Below are 13120 nucleotides of genomic sequence, written 5' to 3'. Positions count from 1 at the left end.
TCAGATTTATAAAATTTACTTCAAGTACTGTTAAATATCAAAAATATCAATTTTTAATGATTTGCCATAAAATGTGTATAAATTGCGAATTTCAAAAAATCCAAATTATTTGATATCAGAATGACATTCTTCGTATTCAGAATGCAATTCGATATGTCTGATGTGCTCTAATGTCCCACAATAAATACTGCCCAAACGTTCATACCCCAGCCCTTAATATTTGTGGGGATTTAAAAAAAAGGATAATCTACCGACCGACCCAACTTTCCATTTTCCCACTTGAGGGTAACACAACAATATTTTGGCCGGGGGGGGGGGGTAAAATTTGTAAACGGCCTGCCAAATACCGATTGCCCCCCTTCTCGCCCCGCCAAAAATCAGCAAACCTTAATGGTCTATGTTTCGAGCGAAGCGAGCAGGAAAATGTGCATATATATTTAAGCGTTTCCTTACTGTTTTCCGTAGCCTTGACCCCCTTATCTACTCGCCAAAAATTTCTTGCCCCCTCTGCCCATTTTACCCGCCCACCAGAGCTCATAATTATTGCACAGACCCTGATGGGACCACCGACCAAGCTCAAGCAAAATGCTCAAGTCAAGCTTAAAAGCGTATGTGAACAGTTTGACATGAAAAGTGATATTCATTTCTTCATGATCTTAGTTTGTTTTTCTAATTTGGACCTTGTTGGACATTTTTATCATGATTTTAATGAAAATGGGACTTACCTGCCCAATGCAGATACAACAATTTACAGAACTGACAATCCGGTAGATATCCGTACTAAATGGCCATATGAAAATGGTCAATGTTTGTATCGTACATACAATCAAACCACTGACAACGAAGACGAATAAGAGAATGAACTGAGCAATTGGTGAACGTTTATTTGACACTGGATTAGACATGTTGCTTACGCCACGTATACTAATTCAGACTCGCTTTGGTAAAATTACATATATAGCTGGTCGAATCCAACGAAAAGTGTACCACGGCTTGTTCAGAGCCATAACTCAAAAGTGTTAAACACTTGGCTTTCGTATTTGTATTGTTCTTATTCGCCTCGATCATATGCTTCGCGCCATATGTAATAAGACCCCTTCTGTGAAAAAGGGATCCAAAAACATGCTATTTTTAAAAACATCTACATCAGAACAGTAATGAAAAGCAGTCGTTGGATTGATTCTAAATTGATTTCCTGAAAGGTGTGTATTCAAAGATTGCCTATTTAAATTTTCACATATTTGTACGGATTTTTGTGATAATTTTTGAGTGGTATTTTTTTACGTTACCTACGAATACAATAGCACTGGATATCTGTTTAAAGAAACGGAAGTCACTAATTAATGCGCGATCTATAGAAGCTTTGATATGTCCAATACTGAAATGCATTGCATTCAGACATCTTTATTATTGTGTTTTACTGCCAGAATATATAAATGGCACAAAATTTGGTTTGGTAAAAAAATATGCGTTACCTCCGAATACATGTTAAAAGCTGTGTCATTTCCATAAACTGAGAGAATAGCAAATAGCAAATTTGCCTATTTAAATTTTCACATATTTGTACGGATTTTTGTGATAATTTTTGAGTGGTATTTTTTTACGTTACCTACGAATACAATAGCACTGGATATCTGTTTAAAGAAACGGAAGTCACTAATTAATGCGCGATCTATAGAAGCTTTGATATGTCCAATACTGAAATGCATTGCATTCAGACATCTTTATTATTGTGTTTTACTGCCAGAATATATAAATGGCACAAAATTTGGTTTGGTAAAAAAATATGCGTTACCTCCGAATACATGTTAAAAGCTGTGTCATTTCCATAAACTGAGAGAATAGCAAATAATATTTAAGCAATAGGTGCAGGGTAATACACTCTTTAATACTACTATGGCCAAGTTTCAATAGCCTGCGTTTAAATATTTCTGAGATATCAACAACAAAAAGCAAGTATTCGTAAGTAAATATCTATTATGTGGACCTTTTCCCAAAATTCGTTTGCATACAGAAAATGGACTCATCCCCCTACTTTTGAGGACTATTGTGAACAATTGTGAAAAGCGATTCCTTTGTTAGTTTATCTTTCTATAATTTGCATATCAATTTGTAAGCGCTCTTTAGCAAAGTCATAGTTCATTGGATTTACAACCGTGTGATAAAACAGGCGAAAACAGCAACTTTTTGCAAAAGATTTGCAATTTAAAGAGAATTGCTCATGGACAACATAAGTGTGCTCTTTCATTTAATGACATAAAATTTGAAAAATATTGTAAGGAACACTTGAGGTTTTGACTTTTAAAACCTACATTTTGGTCAAATTTTGTGCTTGGATAGGTAGATTTCAACAGATTTACCTCATTCGCCTTGCTATAAACATTGAGTTATCTGTTGACCTAATGAAAAAAGTGTTTTAGGGGGAAGTGTTAGCTTTCGTTCGATTTTTAAAAAAATCTGATTGGATGAAGGGAACACTTGAGGTTTTGACAAAAACCAATCACAGATGCCTATTTTCCACTAGATCTTACACAGCTCTTATGATGCTATGCACTCAACCTTGTAGTATAACCACAGATTGTGTAGAGGCTGTGGTAGGAAATATCTGTGTATTCGGGTGTATCGAGGTGGAAACTGTGCGTAGATACATAAGAGAATCATTTTTGAAGTCAAACCTTTTCATATGATCCTTCTTAGACATTTTTATCACGATTTTACCCTGAAAGGGGGACTTTTCGGGCCGTATTCGCCGTAGAAGTGACGTGATAATCGGATTAACTACCATAGCAATAGATGAATACAATTTGAATACATCGCCCAGCATTACAACGTTCACGCGGTACCTATGCATTGAACCATAGATGTCAAAGAACAGGGATAAAGACCAGGATCGCAATTCTATACAATATTCATACCATGCTGATCACTCGCACCTGTAAGATTAGTATCTTTGAAAAGAGTAATATTGCATTCAATCCATGATTGCAGACATACACTGGTGATGAGTGCAACCTGCTTGTATGTGCAGGGCGATATATTCAAAACTGTATTCATCTATTGATAATTATGGTAGTTAATCCTATTATTACGTCACTTCTACGGCGAATAGCTCCGCACTACAGGATTGGTGTCACAAAGCTTCACAAGAAGAAAAAGCATTCCAAAACCTTAGCACAGATATTAAAGACATGACTTTTTATTGACATTTGATGCTATAAACATAGACACAGGCAAGGATCTTATAACATTTTTTTATTATCATTTTGTTTTAATTACGCAAATTTATTTACATTTGGGAACTTTGCGGTTCAAGCCACTGTACAGCTGTATTTATTTCAATATCCCGAGAAATTAGTTCAATATCCCGAGAAATTAGTTCAATATCCCGAGAAATTAGTTCAATATTAGTTCAATATCCCGAGAAATTAGTTCAATATCCCGAGAAATTAGTTCAATATCCCGAGAAATTAGTTCAATATCCCGAGAAATTAGTTCAATATCCCGAGAAATAAGTTCAATATCCCGAGAAATTAGTTCAATATCCCGAGAAATTAGTTCAATATCCCGAGAAATAAGTTCAATATCCCGAGAAATTAGTTCAATATCCCGAGAAATTTGATATAAATAAATAATTTAATGATAATCAATAAGGTGAAGTTTTCTTGAGCTGAATATCAAAACAAAATTAATTAGAAATGTGGTTATTGCACGACAAAAGAATACTTTCTTTGCAACAATATTATATACATACTGTCCATTTAAAATTGTAAAGTTTAATATCTAAGGTATAAATCAGAAATAGTATTTGCTATATCAACCATTGCAACATTATTACGTTTAAGGGGGTACTACACCCCTGGTCAATTTTGTGCCTATTTTTGCATTTTTATCAAAAATTATAGCGCATTGGTGACAAGTAAGATATGTATATTATAGGGGCAAGGTTTACAACTACTGCACTGAAAATTCAGCAACTCAAGGCAAGTAGTTATAGATTTATTGATCAAATATTGGTGTTCCCTCATTTTTGACTGTAACTCCACAACTGTTGTCTGTGTTGAAATAAAATTTCCAGAGCAGTAGTTGTAGCCATTGCCCCTATAGTATACATATCTTACTTGTCACCAATGCGCTATATTTTTGAGAAAAATGCAAAAATAGGCACAAAATTGGGCAGGGGTGTAGTACCCCCTTAAAAAGCTGCGGATGTAGCGTATTACTTCCGAGGACATCGCACTAGTAAAACATACCATTTTTCCGAGGACACTAATTCCGAGGACAAACGTACAGTTTGATCAGCTCGTAATCGGCTGGCCTTATAACATGGCGGATATAGTCTTGTGACATCGCGACAGAAGTATTACAAATTATTAATTGAAATCCCGTTCTTTGTCTACTTTCTTTGACACGCAAAGTATAGACCAGGCAGATCATCTATGTCACAAGACGTGGGTCTACTTTTTGGCGTAGTGATAAGAGCCTAATAATTCCTTCCGATTACGAGCTACACAACACTTAACCTGGTTCAACTATATCCTTCCGAGGAAACACATTCATACACAAAATCTGTGTTTCGTGAGTCAAGTACTGTATAGATGGCGTTTATACGTAGCCAGTCACACGATGACACACACAAGGATACACACATGACAAATGAGGACACCCGGTGACCGTGGAACGCCATCGGCCTTTTAAATATATCCAGGACATCGCAAATAACGTAAAAATGCATTTAAAACGGTTTGATAGTAAGTGGTCTGGTGTGTGAGAGTGAGGTCCACGGTATGGCGATTAAGAACGGATGTGTGAGTCCTCGGTTACTATGTTTTAAATCAAGTGAAAAATGAGGTCCTCGTTTTCCTGCCTACGCGAGGGGGTGTGTGTGTGTGCCCTAGAAAAGTATAATATACGGGGTGGGGGAGAGGGATTTTTTTAAAGACAAAAGTGGACTTTGACGCATCAGCGCGCATAACTTCCAAGCTGGAGGGTGAAAATGTTCTCAAAATGAAATACCAATTGAAGCCATTTGGTGCACAATTTTTGTAAAATATGGATTAATGAGAAATTCGCGCGGACGCGGTGAGGATATTTTTTGTGGCATATGGAATGGAACACATTTTGGCACAAATTGGACTTCACTATATCTCTGGACGCAAACGGGCAATAATACCAATTATTATGGCATATTATACATGTATAAATAATATTAACCATACATTTGTCACAGTTGAACTTTAAAAGCAGCCCAATATATTCAAAATAAAATTTAAAAAAAATGTAATTACATTTCAGTTTCGACATACTCAGTTTTATTTACAATAACACGATTTATACCATAAATCTATGGCTAAACCACTTGCAATGAAATAATCAATTTTAGAACTACGAATGGTGAAACCAAATGAAATTTTAACTAAACACAATGCAAAAAGAAAGTCCTCATCCAATGACCCATCATAACCTGGTCATGTTATATGACACTTTGATTGATACGGTCGTGCATGTGTATAAACTTGTTAGCTCCAATCCGGGCTCAAATTTGAAACCACATTTGCTACCGAAAGCTCTAAATTGACAACGAGCTATACCAATAAATGAAATTTGGTGCATTTTCAAAAGTTGCAAATTATCAGGAGCACGCAGAGACAAATTGCCGAGCTAGATAATTCAGCATCGAAGTTACGTAATGTTATTATGTCAACGGGATCACGCACTCGAGTAATGAACCACGATCAAAACAATCACCACACAAAGTATATGGCACTCGAAGGCATACCAAAATAGCGTGATCCGGTAACCAAGAGAATTACGTAACCACTTCGATGCTGAATATCGATCACACCATAAGTCTTCGCCGGCGAAGTGACGTAATAATCGAATTAACTACCATAGCAATAGATGAAAACAATTTTTGTATTTATCGCGCTGCGCTACAAGCAGGTTGCACTCATCACCTGTGTATGTCTGCAATCATAGATTAAATACAATACCACTTTTTCAAAGATACTAATTTTACAGGTGCGAGTGATCAGCATGATATGGTTCAATGCAGAGGTACCGTGTGAACGTACTAGTGCAGCGCGGTATAACCAAAAATTGTTTTCACCTGTAATTGCTATGGTAGTTAATCCGATTATTACGTCACTTCGCCGGCGAATCCCCTGCTTCCAAGAACATTTTGGGTCATCGTGCGTTTCAAATGAACAATTGAATAACCCGCGCTCTGTACGGGCACTTTGGAGACAAGGGATAACGGGTAAGCCAACTTGACCACGCCTAGCAATTTCGCGTGATCGTTTTATTTAGATAAATAAATAAATAAATGTAGATATTTATATAGCGCTTTATGCCGTAAACAGCCTCAAAGCTCTTTACATTTATTCCGCCGTCATTATAATATGTTGGAACCACGTTTGCAGCCTACAAATGGCGCAGAGTTCATCAGTGCAACGACTGTGACTACCCCTAACAGCTTCCCATTGCACCTGGGTGGGGTGAGGCAATCGAGTCAAAGCGCCTTGCCCAATGGCGCAACACGGTGGAGGGACGGGGACTCGAACCCACGTACGTCGAGCAAGCTTTCAGATTATGAGTCCAATGCCGTAACCACTGAGCCACCGTGTCTAACTTTTGAAAACGTACCACAAATTTCAAATACTAGTATCAATCTTTGTCAATTTAGAGTTTTTGGTAGCAAAGGTGAATGTGGTATCAAATCAGAGCTAACAAGATTCTGCTTACGATCGCATACAATCAAATTGTTATCACATGATAAGTTTAGATTTCTGACAGATCATTGGAGTGAGGACTCTCTTTTTATGTTGTGTTTATTTTTACATACATCCTACCCTGCTTTCTGTACTGAATGCATATCAATTTCTAAATTATTGGAACATATTTATTCCAATCCTATACGCTACATTAAACATGTTTTACCTGATTTTGTCTTTTTTGGTGTTACAATAATTTACAGCGCTAGCATACATGGCTAGATTCCTCTAACGGATAGACGGAGCATCAGGGTAGACTACGGGGGTTGTACGTCTCCTGTGGACGGAAAAGTGAGGGAGTACACATTGGTCTACTCTGTGAAGTTGTTTGCGTTACACGTGATCGCTTTTGCGTCGCTTTTGTTACCTGGCTTCCACTTAGACTCCTAAAGAAAGGTTCCAAAATGGTTTTTCATTTATATTTGTTCTCTCCGGAGAATCCTCCATGGTTCTTAAAAAGAATAATCAAGGGATCTTCGGTCATGCACTCTGAGTAACCTGCGGTGCGTGGTTATCTAAAAATGTAGTAAAACATGCAGTGGTTCTCCAAATCATTCGGGAGTTTTCAAGAACCATTTTGAGGGTTTAAGTGCTAGGATGGATGTTACTTTAGAACCTATAGTATTGGAACATTTCTCTAAGAGTGTTGGACGGTCACTTGTACTTTTGGATTCGACCCACATGAAAATTAGGTGTGTGTGAAGCGCACGCACTAAAATTGCTTTTACCAAAAGCGACGTAAACTTGTACGAATTCTGTTATACACCTCTACGCAAATAAAAATGTCACCAAGTCTACCGATTTAAAATCTAGCACAATCTTGGTAGAAAAATAAAGCAAATAATTCAAATAGCAGGAAGCCTGGGAATAAAATTGTATTCAATAAATCCAACATCATAAATATTCAGCAAATTCAGGCCACTTTGGGCTAATGACCACAAAGTGTACCATCATAAATGCAAAAATATCACTTGCATGGCTCACGGGCCTTTTTGTTCCTCAGGCTGTGGAGTATATCCGTGGTGACACCCATTCACTCTTCCAATAGTAAATACATTCCATATTTTCACTTCATTTCATCACATCATTTCAGTTTGAATCTGTAGTTGCCTCTTATTAGCGTGCCTTTCCTTTCAGCATCATGCTTGGCCAGACATGCTGGGTTATTCATTGGATCGCCATTCCATGAAATTTAGGGCTTAAGATAGGTTAAGTTGCGGTGAATGGATCTGGATCAGAATATCTGCATCACACTAGAGTTGAAATGCAGTTTATATAGCGGAACCAGGATTAAGAATATAGTTGGTTGGTATATATTAGTGTAAGCATTACGGTTAGGATTCAGATTAGGATTTGGATGGTGTCCTTCGTAGGTTTGGCTCTTTCTCCAAAACATTGTGACATATATATTTTTTTAATCCAAAGGGGTGTCAATTTCTGGTCGGAAATCACGCCGAGATTACGATATAGACCCAGCTCATCATAGTGCTATTTTCAGTAAGTTCATCATGACCGTGATGACTTCAGATTCAATTGGATGACGTGAAAGTAACAAGAGTTGTTGAAATAGTATCAGTACTCATACACCAAAAGACCGTCATTGGAACATAACATTGTGCATCCATTTTCATATTGTCGCGAAACACCGCCAACATGGCCAAGCAAGCAATATTTAAATGCTTCGTTGTCTGATTGTTCCACATGCAGAATTGAGGATTAGTTAACATTAATTAATCATTCTTTTTATCTGTAGAACTCTGTACATCTTCTACAGTTTTATCATTGCCAATGTGTGATGCGGATTCTGATATCGACGATGGCACCTGTCGGTTGCTGACTCGGCCATTACTTCTCGACTGTTGTTGCTGCCGCTCAGCTTTGTTCCCGTGATGGCCGTATGATGAGCCTTTAGCGGTGACGGTTGCTTTGATAATGAGTTGGACCAATAAGCAAACTGCGAACAATCAACAAAATATTTGGTGAGATTTATTAAATGATGTATAGAAAAAATGTGATGTTGGAGGATTTCAATGAAGCTAGGAGCATTGAATAATCTCCCGCATCCGCATGCTGTTAACTTAGAATTTGCGGAAACGGATGGGTGCTCATGCAGTTGTTCCTTTTGGTTTCAAGTATAATTGTTGCCACGAAAAAGAGGACACTGTAACAACTATAGAATAAACAGACATTTTAAGAGTTTCTTCATCATTAACATCAAATTTAAAGGGACAATTGGTTACGTTATTGGTCCGGGAGTCGAACCTGGCAACACGGATGAGGATTACGAGATATAATAGACCTATGCTACGAATCATAACAGATCATATGCGCTTTACGATTGTGTGACTCATGAACACTGTCATGAATGTTTTGTCCTCCTCGCTAAAAAGAATATTTGGGTCCAAAAAGTGATCTCCAATAATTATGATTATTACTATTTATGATACAGTTTAAAGCCACAGACCAGAATTACTTTTTAAGATATAAGGCACCATTATTTGCAATCTCATTCCCATATACAATATTAAGCATCCACCCAAGGTCCGTTTTTTCCGTAGATGATCGATGTACAGTGATAAAAATTGTTACTTGGGATCAATTTATGCCAAATGCGTTTATGATAAGGATGTCTTTCATAAAATGTATCAGAAGGATTCGGTTGATTAACAGAGTCCTGTATTCACAACTTAATAATACTAATATAAAAACTTACTTGTACAACATGCCACAGCAATAGACATCCTAGCCCATGTGGAACCATGAATGAGTATCTGAGCCATGTAAAACAACGAGGGCAGCCGAGAATAAGCAGCCAAAACATCTCAATGAACAAAGGCCATTGTCTTCTTGGGATGACATGGTCAAGAGCTCCGTCGTATAAACCAGCAAACGTGTTGTGTTTTAAAAAATATTCATATTCTTCATCCTGAGGGAAAAAACACGAACAAATTAAATCATCGCGATAGTTTAACGGTAAGAAGTATATGGTACTCAGGATAACTCAACGCAGAATGGAAGGTTGAAATCACGGTTGACATCCAAACAACGGTATCGACGTCGCGTCGATGTTGGACATGTCTTGCATAGAGACATAGTGTCTTATACTTGGTGGAAAAGCTTCTCAATATCAGCTGGTTCTTACGTTATCTATTATTGAAGGTTGCAATATACTATACACTAACACAATAATTTATTTTCACATTGACCAAATTTCCTAGTCCCATATCCATGTTATTTCAAACATATTTATAGTGGCTATTCTACGAGCAGCATACCGGTATATGAAAAGGTTCCTGACACATATTGCATACGCAATACACATAGTTAAGGTCTTTGAAAAACATCTCCAACACCAGCAGGACCTATACCATGTCTTCATTGACTTTAAGAAGGCGTTTGATAGGATGTGTAGAACCTATAACATCAACTCAACACTAGCATGACTAGTGCATATCATCGAACAGCTGTACAGCAATGCCATGAGTGTAGTGTTGGCAAATGGAAACATGGGCGATTGGTTTCAAACACCAGTCGGGTGAGACAAGGTTGCCTGTTATCACCAATGCTTTTCAACTTATTCCTGGAAAGAATTATGGCTGATGCACTAGAGAACCATGAGGGAACTGTTAGCATCGGAGGCAGAGCAGTATCCAATCTTCGCTTCGCTGATGATATAGATGGCTTAGCTGGTAGTGAGAAAGAACTCAAGTCTTTTCAGCTTCGCTGTCACCCAAATACCCCATATTTTTTTACGAACACATGTTCTGGCACCCGAAGACCCCCTATTTTTTCATTTGATCTGTCACCCAACGGCCCTTACTTGTTCAATTTTAACAGCAACTTTCATTTATCACTGATTTTGTCACTTATTTAGAAAAAACAAAGAAATTTGAAGCCATTTAGAAGTAGAAATTTGATTTTCGAGGTTTCTGTTGCGCTGTTTCGGCTCTCACCCAAAGATTCCATTCCAGGTCATGTTCTCACCCAATGACCCCATATTTTTTACATTTTGCTCTCACCGAATGCCCCTTAGTGCCAGCCCTATACCTATATCCATTTCAAATTGAAGTGCCCCTACCCCCCGGACGAACAATTCAACAGGAATCGGTCAAACAGTGGAAATAAGTGATCAAAGGTTAGGCACAGTTTGGCACCAGTTTCAAATACATTGCTGGATTATATCATATAAAGGGTCAAAACCTGAAGTGCTTTCCAGGGTTGCACAAACAACCAGTGCCATGGCAAAATTAAAGCCATTATGGAATGACAAGAATATCTCACTGGGATCAAAAATCAAACTAATGCGCACCCTCGCCATATCCATCTTCCTGTGAAAAGTGGACACTGACAGCTGACTTGGAAAGGAGAATACAAGCACTGGAGTTGAGGTGTTTCCGAAATTTCCTTAATATCTCATATAAAGACCATGTGACCAACGAGGAGGTGCAGACCAGGGGGAAGCAAGCTATTGGTCCCTACGATGACCTACTAACAACAGTCAGGCAACGTAAACTACGTTGGTTCGGCCATATCTCTCGCTCCTCTGGTTTAGCAAAGACAATCCTACAGGGTACAGTGGATGGCTCAAGAAGAAGAAGACAGAAAATGAGATGAGAAGACTACAGAAGAGAACTAGAATGGACTGGCCTGAACTTTGCCACCTCACAGAGGGCAGTGGAGGACAGGAACAGACGGAGAGAGATTGTTAAGATGTCATCAGTGGTGCCCCGAGGACCAAGCCGGTTAAGGGAGCAGCAAGTAAGGATTTTGCCCAAGAATTGTCATACACCGGTATGCTAGAACAGGACAACTTATTTCGTGATCAAAATGTCTTATTCTTACCTTTTTCTTATAATAGTTATGATCAATATGCCGTAATCATTCTTACCTTTTTCTTATATAAATTGTAGCAGTACTCTGCACATTCTTCTTCTGTGTTATTTGGAATGTCTTCCATTAATACACGCCTATAGAAATAGCAGAAATCACGATTGTTTGATGTATATAGAATTGGCTATTATTAACTAATTGCAAACTATAGATGGCGCTATTTATCCTAAATCATATTTCTTTATTTGCAAGGGTTTGGGTGATTAATTCGGCCATTAAACAGCTGGAATAGCTGAAACAAGCAACATGGACATTTTATAAACATATTTTATCAAACAATAAAGGGAATTATTTGTACTAAAAGCTTGAAAGAGAAATTTCCAGTAACTAAATAGCGCCACCAATTTTGGCATTACATTAAGGGGTCTGGAATGAGCGTTTTAAGCGTTTCGACAGTATTTTTTGTGGGACATCAGACATATCGAATTGCATTGTAGCTGGGATGAAAAGCCGACGATCAATTGAAAATTTTGACCTTTCATATTGAAGATATGGATTTTCCCCCCAAAAAGACCAAATTATTTTTTGGGGTGTTTTGGGGAAAAAATCCATATCTTCAATACGAAAGGTCACCATTTTCAATTGATCGTCGGCTTTTCATCCCACCTACATAGGCCTACACTTTAAGTATAAATCATCAGATTTATAAAGTTTACTTCGAGTACTGTTAAATATCAAAAATATATTTTTTAATGATTTGCCATAAAATGTGTATTACATTGCGAATTTCAAAAAATCAAAATTATTTGATATCAGAAGGACATTCTTCGTATTCAGAATGCAATTCGATACGTCTGATGTGCTCAAATGTCCCACAATAAATACTGTCCAAACGTTCATACCCCACCCCCTTAATAGGTACATTTTATATCCGAAAAAGCTTTAAAAAATACTGTAAAAGTCAATAATTTTGTATGTAAAAGAGGGGATATAAAAGTTGAGAATGACTCAAAAGCATCTGTATACATTAGCGTGATATCACTTATAGCTGTTGAAGCCTAAAATTTGGTTGTACATGATGTTTTGTTTGAAAAACTAATAAATGATCGCATCAAATAACCGTGAAATAAAAGCATTAGGCTATATCGTGTTTTTGCACAGTATTTTTTGTGGGACATGAGAGCACATCAGACATATTGAATCGCATTCTGAATATGGGGAATGTCCTCCTGATATCAATAATTTTGATTTTTTTTTTTAATTCGCGATATAATACAAATTTTATGGAAAATTATTAAAATTTGATACCGGTACTTTTTTAAATATATTTTTGATATTTAACAGTCCTCGAAGTAAACTTTATAAATCTAAAGATCCCTAAAGATCCCTAAAGTGTATGGACGGCAGTAGTCCATGGAAATGCTGTATAATAATAATAATAATGTAGCCGGGATGAAAAGCCGATCATCAATTGAAAATTTTGACCTTTCATATTGAAGGTATACATTTTATTTTCCAAA

General features: G+C 37.3%; 1 protein-coding gene across 1 annotated transcript in view; it reads right to left on the bottom strand.

Annotated features, from left to right (window-relative positions):
* LOC140157835 (uncharacterized) overlaps window positions 1–13120 on the bottom strand; it is a 39784-nt gene that overhangs the window by 11823 nt on the left and 14841 nt on the right. Inside the window, exons 7-9 of the mRNA XM_072181083.1 lie at window positions 11659–11737; window positions 9484–9696; window positions 8541–8724 (exon numbers count right to left, since the gene is read on the bottom strand). Coding sequence (XP_072037184.1) covers window positions 8541–8724; window positions 9484–9696; window positions 11659–11737 — 476 coding nt within the window. The remainder of the gene's footprint in view (window positions 1–8540; window positions 8725–9483; window positions 9697–11658; window positions 11738–13120) is intronic.

This window comes from Amphiura filiformis, chromosome 7 (genome assembly GCF_039555335.1).
Source record: "Amphiura filiformis chromosome 7, Afil_fr2py, whole genome shotgun sequence".
NCBI classification, from domain to species: Eukaryota; Metazoa; Echinodermata; class Ophiuroidea; order Amphilepidida; family Amphiuridae; genus Amphiura; species Amphiura filiformis.
Note: the sequence above shows the minus strand (reverse complement) of the source record. Positions and strands in the feature narration are given on the sequence as shown.